This window comes from Sodiomyces alkalinus (genome assembly GCF_003711515.1).
Source record: "Sodiomyces alkalinus F11 unplaced genomic scaffold SODALscaffold_1, whole genome shotgun sequence".
NCBI lineage: Eukaryota > Fungi > Ascomycota > Sordariomycetes > Glomerellales > Plectosphaerellaceae > Sodiomyces > Sodiomyces alkalinus.
The window spans coordinates 2,883,568-2,910,141 of NW_021167079.1; the positions used below are offsets into that span (position 1 = coordinate 2,883,568).

At 53.5% G+C, this 26,574-nt stretch overlaps 14 protein-coding genes across 14 annotated transcripts; 6 read left to right on the plus strand and 8 right to left on the minus strand.

The window, feature by feature from the left end:
* Positions 1–933: 933 nt before the first annotated feature.
* On the plus strand, positions 934–3,206 carry SODALDRAFT_354739 (hypothetical protein; the record flags this gene model as incomplete). The annotated part of the gene is made up of 11 exons (XM_028613757.1): positions 934–984; positions 1,047–1,148; positions 1,311–1,408; positions 1,507–1,656; positions 1,889–1,926; positions 2,062–2,155; positions 2,404–2,470; positions 2,548–2,756; positions 2,851–2,961; positions 3,024–3,050; positions 3,158–3,206. 11 exons carry the CDS (start codon positions 934–936, stop codon positions 3,204–3,206), a joined length of 996 nt encoding a protein of 331 aa, XP_028470381.1.
* A 429-nt stretch (positions 3,207–3,635) lies between these two features.
* SODALDRAFT_267886 (alkaline phosphatase-like protein) lies at positions 3,636–4,319 on the minus strand (the record flags this gene model as incomplete). Its single annotated transcript, XM_028607574.1, has 1 exon — positions 3,636–4,319. A coding segment is annotated over one exon (684 nt), but the record flags the coding sequence as incomplete, so codon positions are not given.
* A 729-nt stretch (positions 4,320–5,048) lies between these two features.
* On the plus strand, positions 5,049–5,923 carry SODALDRAFT_374885 (hypothetical protein; the record flags this gene model as incomplete). Its single annotated transcript, XM_028614710.1, has 3 exons — positions 5,049–5,287; positions 5,350–5,585; positions 5,709–5,923. The coding sequence occupies 3 exons, from the start codon at positions 5,049–5,051 to the stop codon at positions 5,756–5,758; spliced, it is 525 nt and encodes a 174-aa protein (XP_028470383.1). The 3' UTR covers positions 5,759–5,923.
* On the plus strand, positions 5,905–6,907 carry SODALDRAFT_374886 (hypothetical protein; the record flags this gene model as incomplete). The annotated part of the gene is made up of 3 exons (XM_028614711.1): positions 5,905–6,254; positions 6,379–6,578; positions 6,609–6,907. Exons 1-3 carry the CDS (start codon positions 6,187–6,189, stop codon positions 6,905–6,907), a joined length of 567 nt encoding a protein of 188 aa, XP_028470384.1. The 5' UTR covers positions 5,905–6,186.
* A 29-nt stretch (positions 6,908–6,936) lies between these two features.
* Positions 6,937–7,504, minus strand: SODALDRAFT_354743 (hypothetical protein; the record flags this gene model as incomplete). The annotated part of the gene is made up of 2 exons (XM_028613758.1): positions 6,937–7,080; positions 7,475–7,504. The coding sequence occupies 2 exons, from the start codon at positions 7,502–7,504 to the stop codon at positions 6,937–6,939; spliced, it is 174 nt and encodes a 57-aa protein (XP_028470385.1).
* A 47-nt stretch (positions 7,505–7,551) lies between these two features.
* SODALDRAFT_374889 (S-adenosyl-L-methionine-dependent methyltransferase) lies at positions 7,552–9,818 on the plus strand. Its single transcript, XM_028614712.1, has 12 exons — positions 7,552–7,673; positions 7,848–7,916; positions 7,977–8,070; positions 8,166–8,188; positions 8,286–8,304; positions 8,443–8,571; positions 8,639–8,661; positions 8,720–8,757; positions 8,842–8,979; positions 9,077–9,339; positions 9,444–9,600; positions 9,685–9,818. Exons 1-12 carry the CDS (start codon positions 7,629–7,631, stop codon positions 9,713–9,715), a joined length of 1,029 nt encoding a protein of 342 aa, XP_028470386.1. The 5' UTR covers positions 7,552–7,628; the 3' UTR covers positions 9,716–9,818.
* SODALDRAFT_347522 (hypothetical protein) lies at positions 9,699–10,856 on the minus strand. The gene is made up of 3 exons (XM_028613310.1): positions 10,375–10,856; positions 10,101–10,292; positions 9,699–10,007 (listed from the first exon to the last, which is right to left on the minus strand). Exons 1-3 carry the CDS (start codon positions 10,627–10,629, stop codon positions 9,978–9,980), a joined length of 477 nt encoding a protein of 158 aa, XP_028470387.1. The 5' UTR covers positions 10,630–10,856; the 3' UTR covers positions 9,699–9,977.
* A 1,683-nt stretch (positions 10,857–12,539) lies between these two features.
* SODALDRAFT_267733 (S-adenosyl-L-methionine-dependent methyltransferase) lies at positions 12,540–13,969 on the plus strand (the record flags this gene model as incomplete). Its single annotated transcript, XM_028607568.1, has 7 exons — positions 12,540–12,624; positions 12,699–12,740; positions 12,838–12,972; positions 13,037–13,059; positions 13,208–13,245; positions 13,314–13,451; positions 13,546–13,969. Coding segments are annotated over 7 exons (885 nt in total), but the record flags the coding sequence as incomplete, so codon positions are not given.
* Positions 13,970–15,362: 1,393 nt separating this feature from the next.
* Positions 15,363–17,051, minus strand: SODALDRAFT_336257 (amidase signature enzyme; the record flags this gene model as incomplete). Its single annotated transcript, XM_028612577.1, has 1 exon — positions 15,363–17,051. One exon carries the CDS (start codon positions 17,049–17,051, stop codon positions 15,363–15,365), a length of 1,689 nt encoding a protein of 562 aa, XP_028470389.1.
* Positions 17,052–17,902: 851 nt separating this feature from the next.
* SODALDRAFT_336258 (general substrate transporter) lies at positions 17,903–19,813 on the minus strand (the record flags this gene model as incomplete). The annotated part of the gene is made up of 4 exons (XM_028612578.1): positions 17,903–18,112; positions 18,244–18,797; positions 18,874–19,680; positions 19,765–19,813. The coding sequence occupies 4 exons, from the start codon at positions 19,811–19,813 to the stop codon at positions 17,903–17,905; spliced, it is 1,620 nt and encodes a 539-aa protein (XP_028470390.1).
* Positions 19,814–19,915: 102 nt separating this feature from the next.
* Positions 19,916–20,772, minus strand: SODALDRAFT_18759 (hypothetical protein). Its single transcript, XM_028607107.1, has one exon. The coding sequence runs from the start codon at positions 20,526–20,528 to the stop codon at positions 20,019–20,021; it is 510 nt and encodes a 169-aa protein (XP_028470391.1). The 5' UTR covers positions 20,529–20,772; the 3' UTR covers positions 19,916–20,018.
* On the minus strand, positions 20,773–21,781 carry SODALDRAFT_18758 (hypothetical protein). The gene has a single exon (XM_028607106.1). The coding sequence runs from the start codon at positions 21,678–21,680 to the stop codon at positions 21,018–21,020; it is 663 nt and encodes a 220-aa protein (XP_028470392.1). The 5' UTR covers positions 21,681–21,781; the 3' UTR covers positions 20,773–21,017.
* A 140-nt stretch (positions 21,782–21,921) lies between these two features.
* Positions 21,922–22,381, plus strand: SODALDRAFT_374895 (hypothetical protein; the record flags this gene model as incomplete). Its single annotated transcript, XM_028614713.1, has 4 exons — positions 21,922–22,000; positions 22,112–22,165; positions 22,234–22,323; positions 22,365–22,381. The coding sequence occupies exons 1-4, from the start codon at positions 21,937–21,939 to the stop codon at positions 22,379–22,381; spliced, it is 225 nt and encodes a 74-aa protein (XP_028470393.1). The 5' UTR covers positions 21,922–21,936.
* Positions 22,382–22,555: 174 nt separating this feature from the next.
* On the minus strand, positions 22,556–25,331 carry SODALDRAFT_18949 (hypothetical protein). The gene is made up of 3 exons (XM_028607122.1): positions 24,085–25,331; positions 23,243–23,951; positions 22,556–23,127 (listed from the first exon to the last, which is right to left on the minus strand). The coding sequence occupies exons 1-3, from the start codon at positions 25,269–25,271 to the stop codon at positions 22,828–22,830; spliced, it is 2,196 nt and encodes a 731-aa protein (XP_028470394.1). The 5' UTR covers positions 25,272–25,331; the 3' UTR covers positions 22,556–22,827.
* Between the last annotated feature and the right edge of the window lie 1,243 nt (positions 25,332–26,574).

Here is a 26,574-nt window from a genome sequence, read left to right on the forward strand (position 1 = left end):
GGCCTTTCTACATGCCGTCAGGGGCTATTTCGTTCGATGCGGGGGAATGGATTCCGGCTAAATGAGGGGAAAAGGAGAGAGGAAAATCTGGAGAAGTTGGAATGAGATCAGCAACTTTTGATCGTGCAAGTTGACAGTTGATCGTCGTTGTCGTTGAGAGCCGCTGTCGATCTTTCATCTGGTTTTGCAGCGATTTTGAGCTTAACACAGACGATCTTTCATCGTTTTTGGATGTTGCACGAACCAGAACCCATTGTCTCGGGATACTGTTTGTCTGGTAAGAAAATTAGTGAGTGAGGACTGGTTCTGGGGGAGAGGGCTCAGAGGAGGCCATAACAGGTCTAGTCTTCCCAAGAAATCCCCTTTTCGAACATTCGGAGCATAGGACCCCGAACGGACAAGCAGGTGGTAAAGAATACGCATATATGAAGTAAATAAAAAAAAAATAATAATAATAATAAACATTCAGCTGGGGGGGGAAAGGGGAAGCCCCCTCCTGACACTCAAGTCAGCCGACTCGCCTTGGCCACCTCCGAGCCGGCGGCCCCAGACCTTGGAGAAGACTAGCCTCCGGCTATTGGATGTGGTCGGACTGGGGAAAGCGCACGATTCTAGACCAGGGCAGGGGATGAGAGCCAGTAGAATGTTCGATACAAAGCCATGGCGTTACAGGGGTTGATGGGTAGGCATGCTGCATGCATTAGCTCGGCACCTGGACCCTTGTCCTGGCGTTCCAACGGACTCGATCATCCGTGATACTTCCGTTTTCAGATTCCCCAACCAGACGTCTACAGACTCTGAGAGTGTGTTGATTCCCATCCGTTTACCGCAATGATGATATGCCATTAATCTACACGGTTCGGGTACGCATCTATCAAAAACCAGACCAGTTCTTAAGTTATTAACTAGTTCAACTCGAGCAGGTATGATGCAATGAATTATGAACCTGATTCCCTGAACGGTGAGGCGCGCGTGCTTCCAGTTGTGCCTCATGCATCGGGCCGTCTTACTTTGCTTCCATCTGCCTCATGACCTGTTTGTTCGAGAAGGATGCAGTAATTATGACCGAAGGCCGCAGCAGAGACGAGACGAGACAAGACGAGACGGCATGCAGGCAGCAGACCCCTATTCTACTCTACTCGACTTACGTACGTCAACTCTCCGACGGCGCCGAATAACCGGCCCATAGGCCCATAGGCCAATGGATTGATGATTGATCTTCTCTGTACCTTGTAACTTGTATGAATTGGAGATATTTGGGGTCGTACGGAGTATCCGTACCTACTTGACGCCGAGGGCCGTATCCATAGACGCTGGCCCAGTATGACATATCGTGCTTTGCTACACCGTTACTGCATATATATACCAACAGGCCTAGTTTGTCGGTCCGGGTTCCGATGGGACGAATGTAGGTACTACACATAGTCTACGGACGCACCGCGGAATACGTGGCGGGCTCTCCGTCATCTCCGTTACGGACCCAGCTAATAAGCCCCTTTCCACCAGCCATCCCACTGTCCACATTCCCTACGACATACCCCACGGGCTGGCAGCCAAGAATCAAGCCCCAAACGTTGCCGAACTGACGTACTGGGCGTGGCCTGTTTCGGGGTCTTGCACTGCAGACCCGAAGGGTTGCACCGTCATATCGGAGGCGTCTGCGTTAATCTCCGTTTCTTTATTTGGTCTCTTTGCGTGTCAATGAGAAGGAAACCTAGTGGCTCGTTGCCGGGTTTCCTGGAACGGCAGCAAGGCATTCTCTAATTACGGCTAGGTAGGTATATGACCATGCTGTCCCCCATAATCGGCAATTGTCTTTTGCAGTTTTTTGAAATGGGTCATGACGGCCTACGGAAGCGTTCCAGGATTTCGTTCTCACATCACACAGCCTCGTGAACATCTCCATTGTCCACGCCACGTCCTCGTGTAACACGAAGTACGTGGTTGATCAAGTCTATACCAAAAGGGGCCACTGGACTGGATCACCTCGTGTTGGGATAGGATTGTCTGCAGGCAGAATGGGCTCCAAATCTGGAAATTCAGTTCCAAATCTCACTGCAGCTTTGCTTCAGGTCTATTGGTATTTCCCAGTGCTTACGGTTCAGCCCCAGAGATCTTTACCAGATGAAATGTCTCATCTCAAGTGCCGAATGCTGTGACATAACATTCGAACTTGTTTCCACAAAGAATCCCAACATTGATCAACCATTTGGTTCTCCACAACGTTAGAACAACCATAGACTGATGTCTGCATCTACCGCATCAAAACCTGCTAGCTACGATAAGCAACTCTGATTAGAAGCGTTACAGTTGTTAGAGCACAAATTGAGTGGAATGTATTCATTTAGAAGGCTATATATATGCACATGCATTTCCACATGGCGTCACATCGTTCGTCCAAAGCCTTGAAACATACAGCATCGGTACCAACAAACTCAACGAGACGGCATACCATACCTCAACTACATTTGTGACGCGGCATTCGTATTCCCGTGCAAAAGATCCCCAAGACACGACAACAACATGGCTCCAACACGCATTTCGAAGTCATCAGGAACCTCTTCTTCCTCCGTTACCGAATCCGTCTCATTCAACTTGCCCCAGGAGACTTTGGATCAGCCTTCCGAGACTTCCACCGAACATTCCATGGAGGGTGAGGGCCAGGAAACTTGCTCAACAGGTTCCGCTCACTCCAGGCCCAGGACCAGAGCTGCCCCCCCTATCAAGCAAGCCGTTAGGAAGCCCTTTAACAACCGGTAGGCTAACCGGCATCCCCCTCGCCCTTGTAATGATGCATAGACGCTGGGCTAGTCCCATATCCGATGCACAGTGTTTGCATTGCCTCTGTAGGTCACATGCTCCCACCTCTTTCGAGATGAAGCCTCAATGCTGCAGACAAGTGCTTTGCTTCCCCGAAAGAAGTCAGAGGAAGCTGAGGAGGAATTGTCATGCGGCGTCTTGGTGTCACAAGACCGCGGACGAATCAACATGATCCGAGTAATGTGCTCATGAAACTATTCCAGTGACCATGGAACGCAGTTCTATTCCAGGTTGAGAAGTATATGAGACTTCAGCTTGGTGGATATTTTTTGGAATAGTGTGTAATAGAAAATTCATCGCTCTAAAGGCGTCAGCCATGTGCCACCGGTTGAACCAGTGAGGTGTATGTCATAACATCGCCAACATGGGGCATCACTGGAACTTAGAATCCAAGTTCCATTCTTTGGCGAATAGGGAGGAGTCGTTCGTTTCGAATTAACTATGGTCTTTTAACCCAGGGGCACCCGTTGCGCATGTCATATAGGTTTGATCGTACTTGCGTGATGTGGGCTTCAGCAACCACCAAGCGCACTCTCATCACCACTTCGCAGTCAAAACCCCAGGAAGAAGAAGTAAAGAATAATCAGAATTGCTACCTGATCTCGTCCTGTCCGAGTAGATGGGCTGGATTCTCAGAGATCCAGTTGTTCTGCGTCTTGACCCTTGTGTGAGAAGGACAAAGGAGTTCACCCATAAATTTTGAGTTTGATCTCAACAACCGGGATCAACATAGACTGTGCTCTCTTATTAAACTCTTATTAGCGCAATTTACAATAATTCACTATCATCCAATATATCTCAACTCATTTCAAAACTCACACAGTCCCATTTCCCCTCAACAACGCCGTGACCTCATCCAAACTCACCCCCAAGGCCTCGGCGACATACCGAGGAAGCTGCACATTTTCCTTCGTCCCGGCAAGGTCTTCCAACAACCGAGTCTTCATCTCCCCCGCCGCATAAGCATACAGTACTACATCGACAGCCGAGTGGTCGGTCGTAGACCACTCGACACCAATCCTCTCATTCAACGTAGCGGCGAGAGCAGCCGTAACATCCTCAGCGTCCAAAAGGGCCCCGATTTCCTCGCCCGTAGCATCATCCACGCCGTACTGGGGCAAGATCTCCGCTTCGAGGTACGCCCGCTTGTCGTCCATGTCCCCTTCACACTCGTCGATCAGATCGACCAGAAACTCGAGCGAGTGGTTCGCCCGCCCCACCGGACGGGGATCGTACCCCGGCGGCAGGGTGATACCTCCCGTCTCGTGGTCGGCGGCAGAGACGACCGCCGTGTCCGGGTGCTCGTCGACCCAGGCCATGACGGAATGAATGAGGCGGTTGTACTCGACCACGTCCCAGATGTGGGCGGCGGCGTCGTTTGCGTGAGAGGCGTGGTCTATGCGCGATGCTTCGATCATGATGAAGAAGCCCTTTGCTTCGTCTTCAGTGCTGCGGCTAAGGATGTCGAGAGCTTTCTCCGTCATTTCGGTGAGGGACGGTATAAAGGTAAAAGAAAGGGGAAGGAAATATAAAAGAATTCTAAGAATAGCGTTAAAGGGAAGTAATAGCTAGGTAGTATACTATATATGCCTTTATTCCTTCCTTTCACTATACGATATAGTATTTTCTTCAAGGCTTCTAAGTAAACCTCTTTTTTCCCCTCTCCTATAACCACTCTCTTTAGTATTTATAAATACCACCTTTCTTTTTATATTCTATAGTAAATATAAAGGTATTAATAACCTCTTACTATATATAAAACGATAGCAGCAGTTCCCCGATAGTCCTGGAAGGGAGAACTATATAATTACCTTAATCAATTTACCCTTCAATTTTGACCCTATTTTTGACGGTTAAGTTAGGCTGTATCTGATAGGTGAGTGAGAGTGAGAGTGATGTGTTGAAGACCGTATAAGAATGAGAATGTTCAACAAAGTGGCATATAGGATGTGTTAGTACGGCCGCCAATTGACTGGACATTATAAACCATACGCGACAACAATGAGTTATGTACACTCTCATATCCCATCCTCAGCCCTTAATCAGGCGGATAGTTTACTGTTAAGCTCAAATCGACCGGCATCTCAACACCCCCTGTCATCATTCAAGCACCATATTTTCCTTGGGTGACATCATCATTCAATGGACGTCCCCCCGAGGTCATTTACTCGGACGTCATACTCTTATTCTAGGAGGCAACATGTGATTTTGCTCGTAATTGAATTTCAATGGGGGCCCTGGACATTTTGCAATTGGCAGATAAGTCATCGCCAACTCAACAGTTACACCAACCTGTAGCCATTTCCCCCTCTCAACAGAACAAAAGAAACAGTGAAGCTATTTTGGTCATTTTCGATCATCGCACACAATCCGCGAAGGGATGGAAAACGCTGAGGGACCGCCGAGAACCCGCCCAAATGAGGGCCAAGCCATTTCGAACCGGGCCTCGAGACAAGAAGGACCCCATGTTGGGACGCATCCGACCCAAGAAAATCGACAATTAACGTCTACCCGGCGACGATCAATCAGCGAAGACGACGCCTCGACTGCACACCGTCGGCTTGTCCACCGTGGGCGACGCCGGAGCCTCGACAACATGCACGCCGTGACCACGCGCAACGTCCCTGATCAGCAACAACTGCAACAAAAGACAGACCAACGCCAGATTACGCAGAGCCGTGGCCGAAGAAGTAAAAGCGGCGCGCCCGCAGTCCGTCTCGACATGGATCTCGAACTGGATGTCGAGTTGAAGGCCAAGATTAATGGTGATATCACTTTATCTATTTTGTATGTCTTTCCACCCATATATCCCTTGCTTCGAACCGGATTTTTCATTACAAGATGATAAGTCTAATGGACTAGACACTAATACTCTTCATATGCACCAGGGGTGGCGAACAAAATAGAGGGTGAAAGGACCGTTGGCGTTGACGGCTGAATGAAGGGGTTGCAACTGCTCAACTGGATTCTCACCATGAAAGATTACTAGGAATCGTCCACTCAGGTCTTTGACAAACGCAAACGAACGGAGTGTGTTTCACGTGTTGTTTCTGCTCTGTCTTCTGTCTTTTCGGATACCCGGCAAAATGCTGATATGCGCAGGAGTTATCTTGGGGCTTGAATAACATTGTTGTACCGAGGAGCGAATGCTTTTCGAGTGTATAAGTTTTATATAGGCTCATAGTGGCACGGTGTTTGATATTGATCGACAAGTTCGTTTCAATACTCTTCCCCGTTCGATTTGCAACTCTACGAACAACCCTTTGGGCATTAGGGTAAAGAGGACCGCCCACATGTTCCAAAAGCTAAAGACAAAGACCGAGCTTGATCCGAGTGGGCAGACTAGGCAGACCTTTTCGACATGCTATGCTCAGCTACTCATGCATTCTCAAGCATCCGCCCCGACGAGAGGAAAGCAAGACACTCAAAAACATGTGCACTTACACATCCACGCGGAGCAGAAGATTCCGAATCCCTCCTCATGTCTAAAGGCACGACGATCAGAGAGGACCGGCTCTAGGGACGTTGGTCCCGGTCCACATATCTCACCCTCTGCAGGGCGAACGGTCTCATCCTGATGCCGGCTCACAACACGATCATACGGGACACCATACCGAACAAACCCCGTTGCTCGCGCCGCTTCGCTGGAGGTCGACGACATAACGGGGCCCGCCCGGACGGAAGACCGGTGGGCGCTGCGCCTCGCGTCCGCGCTCGTCGGCATCTTTCGCTAGGCCACGCGCATCATCGTCAAGACAGTGCTGGGGGTCGGGGGGCTCTCTCCTGAGCCACGTTGTCCCGCTGGCTGTTCGACCGGAGGTACAAGATGGCAACGAGTCCCCTGCCGTACCACCCGGGTTCTCCGGGGCTGAACCCCGCCATGGACGGCTTCCTGGGGGACCTGCCGACCCAGCGGTGTGCGACGCTCCCGTTCGAGTCGGAGGGCGTCTTGGATCAGTTGCGTGCCATCAACGATACGTTCCACGGGCGTTCGGAGATGGCCGTGCACGACGAGGCTGGGAACGCCGAACCGACGCTGCCGCAGTGGCTGCTGTACGACCAGGTTCCCGACTATGTGCGAACATGAGTTTGGGGTGCAGTTGGCCGCGCGAACTCCTATGGTGCTTCTTGTAGTGGCGCATTGGGGTCGCTGAGGTGCACTGCTGCATCATATTGGACGAGAGCCGTGGCGGGTGTCTGGCGTGGGGCGGACCTTGGTTGGTGAGGTCTGGACCACGTTGACGGCGGGTGGAAGGGGTTCTAAATGGTTCTCACATATCACTTCCCCTCCCTCGGGGGATGGAATAACCTAACGGCCGATTACGTAATTTGGGCACGGAAGGTATATGTAGTGTATATATCGGGTGTTAATTCTGCCTCCTAGAACCACACGTTTTTAACCACGTTTTACGGCTTCAATACAATCAATTTGTAACCTCTCAATCTGACCGTTTTTTATCGTACTTATCCTTTTACGGATACGCCGTATTCGACAGCCCCCTACACGTGTAGAATTTATCCTCTAATTAACAGTCGGCCCAGGAAACGCGCGCCAATAAAAAGCCGAGGGCATAAACATTAGGCTCCATGTCTCAGTTGGTCCCCCGCGTGTCCCTCGTACGTTGTAGGTACATGTAGATTTGGTAATAATCACCTCGTAGATTGGGGTAACTGTCTCCGGCATGGACACTGGATAAGATATCTTTGTGCAACTTTCCCCTCCTACGGACCTAGTTCAGAAACCGAGAAAAGCGACCACAGAACACGGCAGACCGCCAACGAATATCCGCACGGAGACTTCACCCACGATGGCAGACAATTTGAGTACAACGACATCCGCCCCCATAACTGATGTAGGTCATTTTCTTCTCTATCCGTACTGTGTAAAGATTGGGGGGGGGGGGGGGGGGGGGGGGGGGGGGGTGGGGGGTGGTAAGGAGGTTGCAGGAAAAGGGATTTTGATTGAGATGGATGTCGCTCGGAGAACCATGCGCTGATGCGATTCATCACACCGTCCACGCCACCAGACGGTCCAGACCGAGCAGGACGTTACTCACGACAACCACGATGACGATGTCGACTCGGCGTACGATACAGTGAGTTGATCCTCATGGTCTTGGGTAATCAACTCCGACTTCTTCTCATGTGCCGGGCAGTCAAGTCTGGCCAGCTTTGCCATGACCATCCCCTCTGCCATCATGCGCCATCGCATGGAAAATGGCAGACGATACCATGCATACAAGGAGGGCGGTACGATGAATTCATTCCCATCTCGTTTTATTTTATGTCTCTTGTCCTATTCTCGTGTTTGTCAATGATAATCTGACCGACCATCCCCTTCTCAGTTTACCATCTCCCCAATGATGAAGTGAGTGCCCTGCTCAGAGTCAGCTTGAGGCTTCTCATATGAATCTCTTTCCCGCAGGCCCGCAGAAGACAAAGCGACAATTGCTAAATCTTCTTAGCCAGAATCAGAACGCCTAGGCATGTAATTCTTTCTTTCTCTTTTTTTTCTTTTTCCTCGAATAATGGCCATCACTGCCCGTCTTCTTCAAATATGCAATCCCAGTTCATACTCATCTCATACTCATACTCACGACGAGCACTCGAGGTCTCGAACAGACATTCAACATCACATGTTCCAACTCACCTTCGATGGCAAGCTACAGCTTTGTCCTGTCAAAGAGCAGAAACAATTGAATCGCGTCTTGGATTGCGGTACTGGCACCGGAATATGGGCGATTGACTTTGGTGAGATGCCGACTTGGGTGACTTCCGCAACGCTCCATGTGTGCTAATGAATGAATGCCCGTCGCAGCCGACGAACATCCAGAAACACAGGTGTGTCCCTGCCTCCCCATTTACTTTACCTGGGTAGAAACTGATCTTGCCTACCTAGGTAATCGGCGTCGATTTGAGTCCAATACAGCCGTCGTTGTACGTGGCCTGTATCCCCCTTCTTCTCGTGTTTCTCATGCCAAAACTTATACATAACCCCTGACCCCCTGACACTCATCACAGCGTCCCCCCAAACGTTCATTTCTTCATCGACGACCTCGAAGAAAACTGGACCTTCACCACCAAGTTCGACTTTATCCACTGCCGCATGATGACTGGCGCCATAGCCAACTGGCCTCGCTTCTTCGAACATTGTTACGAGTTGGTTTCTTTTATCTCCTTCGATCAATTTTTGCCCTCTGCCACGTGGAACCAAACATTACGACTGCCCATCCCACTAACGTCTGCCGAAACGAAGGAATCTTACGCCAGGAGGCTTCATCGAAGTAACAGACATCGTCTTCCCTGTCGCTTCGGACGACAACACGATACCCCCGGACTCGGACTTCAGAAGGTGGTCCGACCTGCTCCTCGAAAGTGCCGCCAGGGTCGGACGTCCAATCGACAGCGCCGACCACTACCCCACACAGTTGGCGGAGGCCGGGTTCGTCAACATCGTGAAGAAGAGATTCAAGTGGCCTCAGAACCCGTGGCCCAGGAGTAGTAAATACAGGGAGCTGGGTAAGTGTCCTGACGGTTGCTTTATGTCTTCTTTTCTTCTGTGCTTTCCTTTCAGCGTGAAACTAGTAAAACTTGGTCTGACGGATTTGATCCCCCCCCAATAGGCGCGTGGACCACAGAGAACATCACCAAAGGCGTATCGGGCCTTAGTATGGCCTTGTTCACTCGAGCGCTAGGATGGTCTGTCGATCAAGTCGACACATTCCTTACTAGCGTGAAGAGAGATATGGCGAGCCCACATATTCATGCCTATTACAACATGTGAGTTTTCGTCTCCCGGTTCTCTTACTAGATGTCAGCGAGGAGAAAAGGTGCATGCTAATGAGCACTTTTGCGTGACTACAGACACGTTATATATGCAAATAAGCCGGCATGAATTAAAAGGTTGGAACCCCCGTGGCCGATCAGGGACTTGATATCTCATAGGACTATAGACGGCATATAGACGTGATAGTTTACTCCCATGAATACGAGGGGTCTTTGAATGTGTTGTGCTGTAAGTAGGCCGAAGTGTTCAAGATAACATGTACCCCTTATCCTTCCGTCCCCTCATCTCGGGACCCAAGGTAATATATGCGTTCGTGGTTTGTGTCCTGCATTTGGTCTGAACCTCAACCCAGCCGATATCAACCTCCTCTTTACTCGGGATAGACTTCGCCAAAGTCCCACTACCAGACTCGTAATCAGCACATCATGCATGATGGATAGCCAGAAGTCTCGCCACTTGACGACGGAACAGAAAACAAGTTTGTTTTACTTACGTGCTCAACGATGCAGCCAGACTCCCAACGGAATCGATCCACAACTTCACCTACTCCGGTAGCAACGTAGTTCAACCAGCCCGTGTTGCACTGGAAGGTTGTTCGGAGGACGGTGATATCAATAGTCGGCCAAATGGGCCCGAGGACATCAAGCGCTGCTTCGGGACCATTCTCGGCCCAGGGGTTATGATTCTGTCGGGAAAGGAAAATAACATTAGCCGGCTCAGCATCATTCGCAAGTGACAAAGGCTGGTTGCTGCGTCCGGCTACTCACGATGTACGTAGCGGAGATGTACTCAAACGCTTCCGTGAGGTTCTTGGTCACCAGGAAGGCGTTGGCAAATCGATTGAACCTCTCTTCCGTCTCTTCAGCGCTGGGCTCGGGGACCATGGGCTCGCAGGGGGGCGGCGTGACAACGGCTTGACGAGCATCGAGGGCTTTGCTCGGCGGTTCGGCCCTCTCATGTTGGATAGAGAGGCCCGTAGCTGAGGTTGCCAACAAAGCTGGGAGGAGAAGCGAGACGAGCATATTATGGCCCGGATGCGTTGACGGACACGCTGATGGCGGAGTAGGAGTAAATTAGTCATGTGGGTTTCCAGTTTCACATTGAATGTCTCAACTCCATGGGGAGTTGGTGACTTATAAGTCAGAACCAGAGCGGGTATAGGTCTCCCTTGGGTATATGTAGGCAGCAGAAAACTAGAGAAACCATATATGGCAGATATATGGCTCATGCCACCCAGAAGCAGAAGCTACCAGTGTGTTTGGTAGTCTAGATACCTAATGCGGCTGTCTTATTGCTTTCATCTCACTGATATAGAGTCGCACCATGCGATGTCAATAGTGCGCCGGGGACATCATGGCCACCCACATCAGCCCGAACTTCCCCGGACGTTATTTTTTCCGTCCACGAGAAGTGTCCAGGAATAAAAGAAGGATGGGTATATTTCCAGGACTTGACATTTTGTGGTTGGTTCCCACCCCGCAATTTTCGGCGAAGCGGAATGTAACCTGGCGACTTTGTAAGTGCTATTTATTGGCCTTTTTTTATTATACTCATGGACCCGGGGTTCCTGGCTAACAGGTATATGTAAAGGTCAGGTTGTCGAACTAAAACAGGGCAAAAGGCCACGGCCCACGGGCGGAGTCAGACAAAGAGCGTTAGAAAACACTACGGGCGCAAGGTGAGCGGCAGCCGGCAGGTAATCGGCGGTGTGTTTTCAGTGGTTTTCATCTGGTAGAACCCTCAGGGCCTCAGCGTACCGCGAGCATAACCGCCCCGATTTCGTGTGATGAGACATCGGAACCCACGAGTCCACGACATGGCAGCACTTCATCGACGACGAGTTTTTGAATCTTCCCGCGGAGTTTTCTCCGAACAGACAGTAGACAGGGGGGTTTCTACACCGTCACATCACCTAATCGATGAACGCTTCCTCCTCCACCAGTGCCGATCATTATGAACCCCCGCGGACGCCCAGTCTAAGCCCCCCTGTCGAATCCAAACAGAGCCCACAGCGGGCCGCAACTCAACCAGCGCCAATACGACGACATTGAGGCGAATGCCGGTGGAATAAACCCCCACTCACAGGTTCGATTCGGCCCACACAGTACAGGGGTTGATCAGCACCAGATGGCATGTGCAGGCAGCCCTTTTGCCCAGGATTGTGCCAACCTGTGGCAATCGTGGCAATTCTGCGCCCAGCTTTCGTCTGTTACCTATTACTCGATACATGGTATGGTGACTGGGGGGAGGGCGGTGGAGGGTAATATTTGAGAAACCTGTCTCTTTCCAACGCACAGCAGCATGGCTCTGTGCTCTCTCCCCCTCCACACACACACACACACAACCACCACCATCAATCACCCAGCTTGGCTACCCGCAGCGGTGTTTTAATTTCCTTTTTCCCGTGTGCATTCTGTCCCCCACTGAGCCGGGGATGGTCGCTTGGTAGCACAAAGAGAAACCGAAACGAGAAAAGAGAAACCGCAAGGCTCAAACCACATGTGCAGGGACATTTACCAAATTCGATACAATCTGCCGCTGCTCGCCAGTCGTCAAACGGTTTCATTTCGCCCAGCCCGCAATGGCGGACGAGTCCAAGACCAACCCAGGAAGCAGCAGTCCGAAGTCGCCCGTGTCTCCGGAACCAGCTACCAGCAGCAGCCCACCACCGATCATCGACCATGACAATAACGTTGAACTGGAAGTCGATGTGAGTCGGGTGCCTGTGCTGTGTTTTGAGATCGAGTTGGGGGTTTTTCGTCTCGCCAGTTATCACGGGATCGTTGCTGACCACCGGGCACCCTTGACCGACGCATCAGAACGGCGATGCGGACTCTGCATTAGGTGTGGTGAGTTGCTCAGGAGGTTGAAGGTATTCACATCGGACTCGGTATCGCTAAAAAAGATTTAAAAAAAATTGCAGGGTTCAATCGGAAGCCAAACCACGTCTCTGGCGTCTAGCATTGCTAGATATCGTGTCGAGAATGGGCGCACATATCATTCCTATAAAGACGGGTGTGAGTGTGACCGAAGGATGAGGTGCTTCCCCGGGCTGGTATGCATCAAAAACCCCTGACTCGTCACCTTGCAGCATACATATTGCCGAATGACGATGGCGAAAATGAGAGATTGGGTAAGTAAGCACTGAGAAGAAGAAGAAAAACGAGGGAAAGAAAACCCCCGGCCATTTGTATTCCCAGTTCCATTTGGAAACTGATGCTGACTGAGAGTGTCAGACCTCCAACATCACATCTGCCTCCTCACTTTTGATGGCAGACTATACACATGTCCTGCCGGGAGGGATAAGCCCCTGAGGCGCGTTCTTGATGCCGGCTGTGGTACTGGCATCTGGGCCATTGACATGGGTATGTGAGCCCTCTGTGCAGGGGATGATGAGCTTCGTTGAAGCTGACTCGTCACGATCCCTAGCGGATGAACATCCCGAGGCAGAGGTATGATTGAACTTGGCTCATTTTCCAGGATTTTTTAATTTTCTTTTCTTTTCTTTCATGTTTCTTTTCTTGCCTTTCTTCTTCTCCTTTTGCAGGCCTGTCATGTTAGACTCCTCGAACGAAAACACTAACACGCCGAGCGGTTCAGGTCATCGGAGTTGATCTGAGTCCCATCCAGCCTTCATTGTTTGTTGAAACTCCATACCCCCTTCCCGTGGGACACTTCTTTCCCCCTAACAGAACTTGACTCCCAGTGTGCCGCCCAACCTCTCATTCTACGTCGACGACCTCGAAGCTGAGTGGACATACAACACGCCCTTCGACTTGGTCTACATGCGACTACTAATGGGATCTATCACCGACTGGGACAGGCTATTCAGGCAGGCATACGAGTACGTCCCCCCGCCCCTTTCCTCCATGTCCAGTCGTTCTCTTCTCACCCCTTCAAGGCACGCTTGACAAAACCAAAGCTAAGCCGAGACGCAGCAACCTCGCCCCCGGCGGCTGGATAGAGCTCCTGGACGCCATGTACCCGATGCAGTGCGACGACGCGACCTGCCCGCCCACGAAGGCCTGCTGGCAATGGGGCGACTACATGAACGAAGCGGCCAAGAAGCTGGGCCGCTCCCTCGACTCGGCCGAGGAGAACAAGAACAAGCTCGTGCAGGCCGGCTTCGCCAACGTCACCGAGGCCGTGTACAAGTGGCCCATCAACCCGTGGGCCAAACATCCCAAGTACAAGGAGATTGGCATGTGGAACCTCGAGAACGTCGTCGGCGGCCTGTCCGGCCTCAGCTTGGCGCTTTTCACGCGTGTCCTCGGGTGGACGGTGGAGGAGCTTGAGCTTTTCTTGGTCGATGTACGGAGGGATATGAAGGATACCAACATCCATGGGTATTGGAAAATGTGAGTATTCCCTCTCGTGTATCCGTCCTCTCATGGGGACCAGAAAACTTTCAATGTTCGCTAATCGAGACCACGTCTAGCATCGTCGTAACCGGCCAGAGGCCTGTGCAGGCTGTATAGACAACACATGCATGAATTGATCATTCGCACGGCAAGCGCCCTGTCTGGGCGACGGTGCCTTTCCCCTCCCCCTCTCCTCTTCTTGAAGCGATTTCCTTGACTTTACCGCTGGCATGGAAGAAGAAACGGCGAGAGTGAAAAGACTTCATGTTACATGGGAAGGTCTGCCATAATATATGTTCGCCTCATTGATTTGCTACATGCTATTATGGTACATTTTGGTTTATATGGAATGCACGACTGTTGATACCCTCAACCACAGAAATATCAAAGGTCATGAAGGTCCAGCAACTTGGATATTCACTACACTTACTTCTTTAGGCGCTGTCTAACCCCAACTGCGTCTCCACAGATTCTCCCAAATGACGTCGAGGTGATGCTGTGGGATGACATTTGTTTTTGTTGGAGGGGCGCCCCTTATAAGTTATACGAGGATCGCCAGAATCGACCAGACATCACCGATCCAGCCAGGAGTTGCACATTGCAGATGGGAACGATTAAAACGAAACCTCATCGACTTTGGTTCCAAATACTTCCCATACCTCAATTTACATCACCAACAAGAGTTGTGCATAAAAAAGAAATGTCAGGGCCTGCGCCAACCGACCCCGCGCCTGGCGGTCATCCCAAAGACCGAGGCATTGAACCAACCTCTCTTGACGCGAATCAACATGGACAAGCCCAGTAAGTGGAGTGCTGCTCCCGTCGTTGGGGCCACATGCATTTTCAAGCATCACGGAGAGTCACGGGGCGCAACTGACGAATTAATCAACGGCGCACGCGTCGATAGGAACATCATCGACGAAACCAAAGACACGTTCGGCGGCACTGTCGATCGAAACATAGGAGAGACGATCGATGCAGGCAAACGTGGAGCAGAAGGAGGGAGCGGGCTCTCTTCTCGTGTTGACGACTTGCTGAATAAAAGTCCCGCCGGTACCGGGGACCGAGGTGCGAAATCGAATGCAGCGGCGCGGAAGGGCGAAGCGACGAGTATAGCGGGCTTCAAAGTCGGGGCGGAATCTGGGCAAGACATGCACGATTTAGCAGGCCGCAAACAGCCTTGATTATGAGAGCACAGAGAAGATTTGATCGTGATAGTGAATAATCCATGTCTGGCACATTCAGGACTAATGTCCTACTACTGGGCCTTTTCTTTTTGAAAGAAGGGGGAACAAAATCTATATGGCCCCCCTGGTTACCCGCTATTCACCCCTGTATACCCCTGAGACCCCTGAGACCCCCGAGACCCCTGAGTGCCCGACAAACTCCAAGGATTATCTGGCTTGTATGCTCGAACACCTTCTCCTTCCAAGCTCCCCAAGAGGATACTTGGGCGATATATTCCCCGTGTCGAGCGTAATAGTCGGCACAGAGCCATACGGGCCGGTCACCTCCACACTCGCATTCGCAAAAGGCGGCATGCGTCTCAACTGCGCAATCTCACTCAAATGCTGCGCAATATTCAACAACTTGTCCTCCGTCCACGGCAGACCCATAATCTCCATCCCGATCGGGACGCCGAGCGGCGCCGTCTCGGTAGGGGGGGAGAACCCCGCCGGGACCATCACGACCGGCACGCCCGTCAGGGCCGCGAGGATCCCGTTCCGCCCCGCCTGCGACGGCGCCCCGATCGGCACCACCAGGTTCTTCTGCTGCGGGTAGATGAGCGCGTCGAGCCCCCGCTCGCGGAACGTCGCATGCAGCGTCATGGTCAGGTTCTGCACGCGCCGCTGCCGCTCGAAATACGTCGCGTTGGACGTCGACCCCGTCCACGCCGTCGCCATGTACCCGTACTGCGCCGGGATCACGAGGAAGTCGTCGCGCCCGTAAAACTCGTAGAAGCTGCGCGGGAAGTCCCCCGCCAGGTCGTCGCGGGAGAGGTACTCGTCCAGCAGCTCGCGGTACTCCAGCTGCTGGAGGTCCATCTGCGAAATGATCGCCGTCGCGCTGTACACGGGGGACGTGACGTTGACGACGTGCGCCCCCGCCTTCTCGAGCAGGGAGACCATGTGCGCCATGGCCTCGTTGACGGGCGTCGTCTCGTTCGAGGCTTCGTAATTGTGTAGACCCTGGACGAGACCCAGGCGTTTTCCCTTGAGGCTGCCGCCGTACAGCGCCGACCGGTAGTCCCTGCCGAGGACATCGGGCGGAATAAAGGCCGTGGTGTTGTCGGCCGGGTCGTAACCAACGCTCGCCATGACGGTCAACGCGGCGGCCAGGTCCTTCAGGGAGCGTGCCATGGCGCCCAGGGTGTCGTGCGAGTAGCTGTTGGGGATGACGCCGGCGCGGGATATGAGGCCTCTCGTGGGCCGGAAGCTGAAGAGGTTGTTCGCGCTGGCGGGGCTGCGCAGGCTGTTGACCGTGTCGCTCCCTGTGCCAAAGACGGCCAGATTGGCGGCGATGGCGACGCCCGTGCCGCCGCTGCTGCCGCCGGGCGTGCGCGTCAGGTCGTACGGGTTGACGATTTGGCCTCCGAGGGAGGATACCGAGAGGCCCTCGAGCGCCATCTCGTGCATGTTGGCCTTTCCCAGAATAAGGCCTCCGGCTCTTTTCAACGCCGTGACAGTCGGCGCGTCGACGAGGGGATGTAGGTCGGCGAGAGGACGTGCGCCGCTGGTGGTAGGCATGCCGACGGCGTCGAAATTGTCCTTGAGCAGGATGGGGATGCAGAATAGGGGCCCCGTGGCGTTAGCCAAGGCCATCTGATTGTCCATTTCATCGGCAATGGCGAGAGCGTCGGGGTTCAGGTTAATGACAGCGTGGAGGGAAGGGTTGAGGGCTTCGATCCGCGCGATGTAGGAGGAGACGACATCGCGGCAGGTGGTCAGACCAGTGAAGAGGGCATTGTGGATGCTGTCGATGGTGGCTTCGCGGACGTCAAACGTCGTCGCGGCCGTTGCCACGGAGGCGTAGGCGTAGGCGTAGGCGTAGACCACGGAGAGAAGTAAACTGCGCGACACCATTGGACTGGTCGTTGAAGTGGCGTTAGACCTTGGGGAGGGGATTCAGGGGGTCGATTCGGTCTGAGAAGCACAATGGCTCGACGCACTGAATCACCGCCCGTGTAAGCGAAGCGGCCTTTATATCATCACTCGGCTTTATCCATACGCCTCTCGAGAGCTGTTGAGCGGCGAGGCGGCAGAATGCGCAAAACTTCCACGGAGTCGGTAAAGGGCGGAGAGACGATTATATGAAGATGCATCCGAGAACGGAGCGTCGGCATATTCCCGTCGAAATCATGCCAAACATGGCGAAATTGGGATCAATCATCTCAAAAGATGTGGAAAATCTTGAAAGGAACGACCCGCTTATCAATATCCCGTCCCGGGACGGCAAAATATCGGGAACTTTCATAAATAGGGGCACGCCTTACCGTCTGTCCGTCCCGTGCCGTTCCACCGAGGGACCTAAGGCCCAATGCCGCCACCACTAGTGGTAGCGACATTTAAGCTGCACTGTTCTCATGCGTGATTAGCACAAGTAAAGATCAGCAGGCTGCAGCCCTAATGCTTTAGTTGCATGGTCATCTCACTTTCGATTCTGCAGAACCGTTTGACTTACACGTCGAGCTGGACCCCCGGGGGCCTGAGGAAATCGACACCGACGTTTATGTAGGGACAGTCGGGCAGCAGGGCTATAATTAATGAATGTTCGAATCGTGTTACTTCTTCGACATGGGCGGCACTGTATTCCCCGGCTTCCCAAACTTGTCCAAACACGCACCGGCATGACCATTGGCCGGTGCCACATACTGTTCCTGGGCATTTCGCTTCATGGTTCGTATCTGAACAAGCCGCAAATATCAAAATCAACGTCAGGCGTTCTCCACCGTAACGGCTTTAGCTTCAGGGGCTTTGTTGGCCCCCACAACACCGCCCGGCTGATCGCCAACGGGCCCCTCAATTCGGGTTTTACCCTGCTCGATCTCCCTCTCCAAATCATCGAGACGGGACCGCTTGACGTGAGTACGCCAAGCAGGAACGCCAGAGTCGAAAACGTCGTCCATTTCCTCGAGTGTGAAACCCTGTGAAGAGACAGAGGGCTTCGTCAGCATGGCTTGACTATAACCAACGACATATCGATTCGACAGGATGAAGGGGGGGGGGGAAGGGGGGGAAAGGAAGAAAGAAGAAAGAAAGAAAGAAAACTACTCACCTTCGTTTCAGGGGCCATGAGGAACATGTGGATAAAAGCTAGACCATTAAATGCGGCGAATATGTAGTACATGTTGTAGTTGATGGCCTCCAGCAGAGGCGGCACGGCAAAGGCCAGCGCCGTGTTGGCAAGCCAGTTGGTCGAGGTAGACAGCGACACGGCTTTGGCGCGGACCCTGGACGGGTAGATCTCAGCCGGGTAGGCCCAGGACGTCGGGCCGATGGTGGTGGCGAACGTGGCGACGAAGAGGTACGAGGCGGCCACGACGCCGATGGAGACGGACTGCTGACCGCGGACGATCCAAGTCACGTCCTGGTTCTCGGGCGTACGCGTCTCATCTGTGTTGGGCTCCCCGTAGGCCTGCTGCAGGCCACCGCTGACAAAGAGCCAGATCATCATGCCGAAGAAGCCAGCCAGGATGGGCTTTCGGCGCCCCCACTTGTCCAGGAAGATGATGGCCGGCAGCGTCATGACCACGTTGATGATGTACTGCACCGACGCTGTCAGGAGGGGGGAGCCGAGGCCGGCGCCTTGCATGATGTAGACGATGTAGTCTGGGCAGTTCGGTTAATGGGAGGTTCTCGGAGGGGAGGAACGGGGAAAGAAAACAGCAGGCGACAATTCACGTACACATCATAATGTTCATGCCGCTGAGTTGAGACCACAACTGCAGACCGCACCCAATGATAACCCGCTTGAGAATGCGGCGCTCGGTCAAGGTTTTGAAGCTGGTCTGCGCCTGCTCACGCTCCAGCTTGAGCGTCTCCTCAATCTCTTGGTACTGCGCAAGGACCCTGGGATCATTCGAGTTTCCCTTTCCGTGGACGTGAACCAGGACCTGCATGGCCTCCTCCCACCGGTCCTTGGACGCAAGCCATCGCGGGCTGTAGGGGCAGAAGAATAGGCCGAGGCCGAGGATGACACCGGGCACCATCTGGACACCCCAGGGGATGCGGAAGGCGGCGGTGGGCTGGTTCGGGTCGGTCGGCCCCCCACCGATCCCCTCGGCGGCGGCGTACTGGATGAAGAACTGGATCAGGATGCCCCAGGTGATGGCCCACTGTTGCAGCGACACGACGCGACCGCGGATCTCCTTGGGGGCGATCTCGGCCTGGTAGACGGGGACGATGGCCGAGCAGATACCGACGCAAAAGCCGGCGATCCACCGGCCGACGCAGAGCATGGCGACGTTCTGGGCGGCGGCCTGGAAGGTGGCGCCGATGACCCAGATGATGCACGAGAGCTGGATGGCGCGTTTACGCGAGAAGCGGTCGGCGATGAAGGACGAGGCCAGGGCGCCGAAGAAGGACCCGATGGGCATGGACGCCGTGATGCCTCCTTGCCGGTAACCGAGCGGATGATCGAAGTAGCGTCGGTAGGCTTCGGTCCCTAGCACGCCGGACATGGACGAGATGTCGAAACCGAAGAGGGCGCCGCCTTTGAGGAACCGAACCCATTGTGTTAGCCACTGGAGATGGACGGGCAGGAATGCGCACGCGGTGAGTAGACTGTCGGACATACCGAGGGCGGCGAAGGCACAAATGCCATAGACGTTGCTGGCTTGCCACATGGTCGGCAGAAGCCTAGCTTACACTGTAGATCAACGACGGGTGGGGAGATCGTGCTCCTGTAAGCGATTTCACGCTGTCCTATGTGTGAGAATGAGAGAAAGCGCAGAGCGACGGGGTGAGAAACGCGGGGGGGGGGGGGGGCACGGCCATATGTAGGCACCGTACGCGCTACAACAGCCATTAGCTTGGGTTGGGTGTGGTTGGTCATGGATATACAGGTAACACTACGAAGTATCGCACTTCCAGCGAGGCATGAGCTTGTTCAGAGGCCAAGGTAGCGATGTGGCGCCCGTATGTACTCCCGGCAGACGCCAGGAGGCGGCGTTCGATGAATTGACCGGGACAAGGATTGATCCTATCATTGTGTTCGTCCATACCCCCGAGATAGTTGAGGGGATGGTCGAGAGCGTGGGGTGTGAAAAGACCCTGGCTGCGTAAACCCTTGTTTGGTGGAAAGCTTCGGGGGATCGACCAAGGAGACCGAGGGCGCGGGGTCTGGCGAGATGGCGCGGAGGCGTACGCTTGACCCGTCGAGAAAGTTTCCTTAGTTAGCTGCGGTGTCTCCCAGGTCGTTGGATACAGGTGAAACCCGTGATCTAGCGGGGCGCTAGAGGACGGAGACGATGTGTTGGTGGTACTCCCAGTTGACGCCGGTAGGCCGGTAAAGTTTCCCACCATCCATTGAGTGGATGCGCCAGTCCAAGCATGCCCCATGGGGAGGTCTGTAAGGTTCGGCAGATGACGATGGACGTTGATGTCCGAAATGGTGTATCCGACACATCTCGAGCGATTTGACACTCATCTCGTCGTCCTGCGTTCGAGAAGGTACTCGACAGCGTCGACACTGCCTTTTCGCGCCAACTCACGAGGGAGGCTCTCTTCGCCTTGACCATATCTCTCTCTCTGTTCCCCTTCTCTCTCTCCAACCAACACCCAATCTGACTGACCGAGGTAGGCTTCGCGCAATCAATCAATCCATCCATCACAAGCACCCCGGGTTCATCCTCGCTCTCTTACGTCACACACCCTCGCGCCATTCTTCTCCGATGAAGGGGCGGGTGGGAAGCTGACTCGGGAGTTTGGCCGAAACATCACCGGCCACAACCAGTCACGGAATGGCATGGCCGATGCGTTGGGTCCAGGGTTGATGAAGGGTGGGTGTGCGTGGTGTGATTGAGGAATAGTGTTGTACATCTAGATGTATTACTCCGTAACTTCGAGAAGGGTAAGAAAAGACAAAGAGAAATAGAATAGGGAGAGATCGTCTGGCCTCTCTGATGGAGTCGAATTCTCGAGGAACACGTTGTATGGCTCGGGTGCTATTCTCCCGCACCCGACGTCGAGGCTCGGCTTTGTCAATAACGAATAACAACTGTCCAAGACAAGGGCAGACAGCAAAACGACACAAAGGGGGAAGAATGCTGGCGACTCGGCCTTTGTTTTCGCTTCCCTCCCCGCGTAGCTCCCGATCGTCGTGGGGGGCTCCGCTTCGGGAACTTTCCTGGACGGACTGTGACGCGTGAGTGCGCCAAGATGGGTAGACAGGCCGGCGGAATGCTTGAATGCCTGACACAGTCCCTTCACACTTGTTGGTGACTGCACTGACTGCCAACTGGTTCTCGAAAATCGACCGCCAAAGGGTGTCGCCCAAACGGCCTTCCCAACGTCAAAGGACGACCGATACCACCCTGGGGAGAGTGGCGGGCAAACGACCACGGCAGAAAAATAAGATGAATGATTAGGCGGTTTGACTGCGGCACAGCCAGAAAAGGAAGCAAACTGGACACTGGTCCTGGTGACGCGGTTTGTCGTTGGTTGTGATGGGATTCGGATCTCGGAGAAGTTTCTGTGCGGGGACTGACACATAAGTACGTACCGACTAGGGTACAACGTAGGTAGGGTGGGTGCCCCATATACGGATTACTAAGGCCAACTAGGGCACACTTGCGCACCAACCAACCAACCAGGTGCCTCCCTCTTCTACTTGCAATGGCTTGTGACGACGCACCGGACTGCTAATAATAAACCCCATAGCCCATAGCTCCGGGTTGGGGTTGAATGGGTAGATCACATCAGGTAAGGCCCTAAAACCACTCTGTAAACTCATGGCGCCTGGTTGTCAATGCCTGCTCACCTCGCGACCTTTCCATTCCTCTCCACGACCATGCACCAAGCACGAATCCGCAGTGAGAAAAATTTCAGTGCCGAGAAAGCACCGACCCGAGTCAATCCCCGGAGTCAAGAGAATATAAAGTCAGCTCGCATCGGTTCGGTATCGTCAACAAAAACAACCAAAGGTCGCGCTCGTTTTTTGCATCTCATTGCGGTGGTCGGAATCTGCATCATATCATGTAATCTCCGTTTCGTAGCCCACTCGGTAAAGCCACATGCACCAGTCTCCATTCCACCTAAACACAAGGCAGGAAGCTGCAGAGCGGGAAATGGAACACACACGACTCCCTCCCCGTAGAGCGAGCCCGTAGTGTTTGCGACAGCAGCGAGTTTGCATGTCAGTAATAATATATGACAAACCACTGCCTCTTCCGTCAGTCAAAGCAGCGGGGTGAGAAGGGGGGGAAAACAACAGCAAAAAAAAGGGAGACGGCAAAGTAAACACCGGATAGGCAGTAAGGGACAGGACAGGAAATCATCAGAAAGAGAATCCTCCCCCGGGTATCATATCCGAATCCACGCTTGGACAAAAAAAATAAAAAATAAAAAACAACCTCCTAGGCTGCATGCCTCCCCCAACGACGCCGTTCCACATGTCTAAGCCTGCCGTTCCCCTAAACATGCCAATTCGTGTCGGCCTCAAGATGGGCAGTAAACGTCAAAACAAATCCGAAAACTCCGAATTGTCTCATGAACCTCTGATCCGTTGGCCGCTTCTCTCTTCGTTCATCATGCGTAGATGTTCTATGTTCGTGTTCGTGTGCCGGGATGCCGAATTGGCCAATATGCCGCGCCGGTCACGTCGTAATTGTACGGAGTCGTCCCGAGGGAACTGCTGCTCTCAATCCTCGCAAGGTCCAATGTATTTCTCGTGCAGGCGGCGTAGATGTGCCCTCTGAAGCCGGAAAGACCGGTAGTTTCCGGCGAGAATCGACTCCAAGATGCTCGCCTTGCTGTTCTTCACCCTGCCCTGGGCTATGTCGGCCATCCGCTCTTTGATCATGGCATGGGCGAGACGGAACTCGTACACGACCGCCTCGATGTTGCTGGACCCGCCGGCGACGTCGTTGGACGAATTATTTGGATCGATAATGGACAGTCGGTCCGTGTTCTTGTACGTGAGGTTGTGCTTGTTGGACGACTTTTGGGCGGAGACGAGTGTTAGTAAGGGATGGCAACCTTGATACTCTCGGTGCTCACTCATGCAGAGGACGGGATGGGTGGATGTGAATATGAAATCCGAAGAGACGACTCACCTTACGAACGTAGCCGGGTGGATTAATGCGAATCGCCGCATTCTTGTAATCAAATCGGTTGCCGTACAGATCGAAAAACTCCATGAGCATCTCCCCGAGGTGGTGTTCCGGGACGAGGCTGCGGCTCTGCACCTGCGGCATCAGTTGCAACATGCTCATAACCAAGCAGCTGACGGAGAAGCTGCCAATGCCACCATTTACCGGCTCATGCAAGCCACGCATCATAAGAAAGTGCTTGATAATCGTCACCAAAATGGGCAAGGCGGGATATTGTTCTTTCCACTTTAGGAACGTCTTGACGGCCGAAGGTCCATCCATGCGATCGAAGGACATGTCCACACGCAGACCGGTAACTGTATCGATATACTTGACCAAGGGTACACGTGCGCGGCCAATAACCTCCGTCGACGAGCCATCGGCCAATTTGTTCGAAGTGAGGAAGCTACGGAACCTGTGGAGAGACGATGGAGTGGGAAACGCAGTTGGCCGGCGCTGGAGCCAGTTCTTGGAGCAGACCACGATGTCCATGTCGGCGTTGGGAAGGTAAAGACCCGACATGAACGAACCGAAGGGAAACACTTGACAGCCGTTGTACTTAACGTTATTACGGAGCGCCGCCCGTATCCGTTCCACAAGCTCACTCCGCATGCGCTGTTCAAAGACACGAGGTCTGACGTAGTCATAGAAATCGACGATCTCCTTGTGCAGCCTGACGCGTTCCACGAGTCAGAGGGGGTCGAAGGAAAGCGGGAATGGGAAAAAGAAAAAGAGAAAGAAAAAAAAACAGCAAGAGAACGAGGAAAAGAAGAGACAAGGCAGAAAAGGTGCGTCTCAAAACTCACCAGACACTCATCTCCGAATCGGCAGAATGGTCAGCAACTATCCAAGGGCAAGAATCCTCGTCGGGAATGGGCAACCACTCCGAAACAATGTGACCTTTCACAGGCATTTTGCTCATTTTCTTCAATGGGCCGTAGGCAGGAGGTTTGATTTCGTCATCGATGGTGCGCTTGCGAGAACCTAGAGGGTCAGAGGCGCGAATGTTGTTGCGCAGGTCTTGGAGCAAGTTCGTAGTTGGAGGTGCGGCAGGAGCATCCCGAGAAATGTTGGCACTGTTCCTTCCACGGTTGCCTGCAGGTGGTGCAGGGCCAGGCGTCGGTCCGGAACCACCACCGCCTTCGATGGCACCCGCAGCGTCATCATCGCCGTCCATATCGAACGAAATGAAATCCTCCGCCTCCGTGGTGGCGGCAAGCTTCGCGGCCGAGTTGTCCTCAATGCGCGCTTTTCGGATCAGCTGCACCACGTTCTTCTTTTTCCGGGGCCCCTCTTCGGGCGGTGGCAGCGCCGTTTCCGCGTCGGGGTTGGACCACTTGGGCACACTGTCGCCCGACGCGCCCTGGTCGGCAGCGCTCCGGGCGCGCTTCGCAGAAGGCTGGCCCGCCTCGTCTCCCGACTGGTCCGAGATTTCCATGTCGGCTTCCTCGTCATCGGAAAGGTCCTCGGGGTCGCGGTATGTCACGCCGTTTTCACCAGAGGCACAAAGGTCTTCTCGCACGCGAAGATCCCGACTGCTTAACAACTCTCGTTCGGCAGGGATAATTCGGAAATAGCCACCGCGTCCACGCCTCGCACCCGGGTGGCGGCCACGGCTGATACCGTGTCGCCTGCCCTGATCTTGTCCAGGACGGTACGAGTCTCCAGCGCCCGTCTCGCCTACACCGGCGGGTTTCTCCATGCGAAACGAAAAGTCGCCTTGCGGCGGTCGGGGCTCGCGGAAGTCCTGAGGGCCACGGCGCGCACTATCGTTATACCGTGGTGGAGATCGCATTCGAGACTCACGGCGGTCATAGGAGCCATGACGCCAACTATCAGTACCAGGTGGTGGAGGAGGGGGGGCGAACGAAGGCGGCGGCGGGACATTTTGGTAGCCGCGGTAGGCACCACCGTTGTCGTTTCGGCCATCGCGACTCTCGCGATCACGCCAGCCGCCTCTGCGACTGGTGTATTGTGGTCGATAGCTGTTCATTTGAAGCGGCCTCAGAAAAGCGTTCGGTGGATGACGGGTAATTCAGGAATTACGCGTCTGGTGCTCATGGAGGAGAAACATTAAGGTAGGTTTTGATGTCGCGAGGTACGGATAAAAATTATCGAACTTGGAAAAAGTGGCGCTAAACCGTACTTAGTAGGCGGTATGTGCGTCCCACGGTCGAGTTTAAGATCACGTGACTTATGACGTGTGAGCCTGGGGTTCGTTCCTGGAACGCCTGGAGCCAGTCCCAAGACAATGCATCTCCAGAAGCAAGTCCGGTGAAATCTGTACGAATACTAACTGTATTTTCGGATTATTTTCAAGAACGCTCCGTATTACATGGCTCAAGGGAAAATTGCATGCTGCCGGTCGTTCAACAGTAACGTACGCAGTACATCGTACACCGTGAGCCGTCCTTGTCTCCAACGGGTCCAAAAGTCCAAGGAGTGGATAAAGAAAACGTCATGTGATCTCAACCGCACACCACCTAAGGTACCTAAGGTAAAGAGAACATTTCCCCATAGTACGTACGGAATACTTCGTAGTTATCGTGTCCTTGTACCGATGAAGCCATTCCACGCGGATGAATCGCAACTTGATCGTAATTTCTTTCAAGCTGTGGTCTCCCTGGCGATACCAGGTAAGGATCTGGAGAGGACCAGCTAGTATCTACAATGTCACCAGCCTGAGTCGGTTCGTCCGGTTGATGTATCAACCCGTCCTGCCAATCCGAGGTTGCCAGATGCGCCATTTGATCCCACCTGGGACGTGCGAAATTGACCAAGTCGATGGTCGCTTGGATCCTTCAACGGGTCTCGGCTGGGAGGGTTCTTATGCCCCGCCTCTTCCACGATTGAAGTCTATGGAAGGATTCCTGCCTTAGAATCCCTGTGCGGCTGTGCAAGATCGTGCGTATCGAGTCGGGCAACAAGCTGCAAGGGCGCGCATTCTGGATTGCCTCTTGTCACTGACTCCCCCCCCCCCCTTTTCAAATGCAAAAACGTTTGCAAGCCACAGACAGCCGTAAATACTGATGTCAACACATATCGAAGGACCTCGACATTCATTTGCGTCTGTCACATGGCGTATGCGCTGGCAGGGACTTCGACGGAGTGCTGTTCTCTATTGTCTGACCAAGAGGCGAGATAAATGGCGGACCGCCGAAGCTAAGATTGACGCAATCGAACAGCTCCACAGTCGATACGAAAGTAGCGGAGTACGCCTGTCGGCATTGAAGATGCTGAGTTCTTCCAGCTGGGGAGACGAGTTATCAGTGGGTGAAATGGGTCGAAAAACGTCG

Coding starts and splice junctions, on each gene's coding strand:
- SODALDRAFT_374889 (XM_028614712.1), top strand. CDS start 7,629: ATGGCAGACAATTTGAGTACAACGACATCCGCCCCCATAACTGAT. Junction 8,662..8,719: donor ACGAACATCCAGAAACACAG/GTGTGTCCCTGC, acceptor TTGCCTACCTAG/GTAATCGGCGTCGATTTGAG. Junction 9,601..9,684: donor ATTCATGCCTATTACAACAT/GTGAGTTTTCGT, acceptor GCGTGACTACAG/ACACGTTATATATGCAAATA.
- SODALDRAFT_347522 (XM_028613310.1), bottom strand. CDS start 10,629: ATGCTCGTCTCGCTTCTCCTCCCAGCTTTGTTGGCAACCTCAGCTACG. Junction 10,293..10,374: donor ACATCTCCGCTACGTACATC/GTGAGTAGCCGG, acceptor CTTTCCCGACAG/AATCATAACCCCTGGGCCGA. Junction 10,008..10,100: donor CTGGCTGCATCGTTGAGCAC/GTAAGTAAAACA, acceptor CGAGTCTGGTAG/TGGGACTTTGGCGAAGTCTA.
- SODALDRAFT_18759 (XM_028607107.1), bottom strand. CDS start 20,528: ATGGGGCATGCTTGGACTGGCGCATCCACTCAATGGATGGTGGGAAAC.
- SODALDRAFT_18758 (XM_028607106.1), bottom strand. CDS start 21,680: ATGTGTCAGTCCCCGCACAGAAACTTCTCCGAGATCCGAATCCCATCA.
- SODALDRAFT_18949 (XM_028607122.1), bottom strand. CDS start 25,271: ATGAACAGCTATCGACCACAATACACCAGTCGCAGAGGCGGCTGGCGT. Junction 23,952..24,084: donor GATTCGGAGATGAGTGTCTG/GTGAGTTTTGAG, acceptor GGAACGCGTCAG/GCTGCACAAGGAGATCGTCG. Junction 23,128..23,242: donor CACCCGGCTACGTTCGTAAG/GTGAGTCGTCTC, acceptor TCCGCCCAAAAG/TCGTCCAACAAGCACAACCT.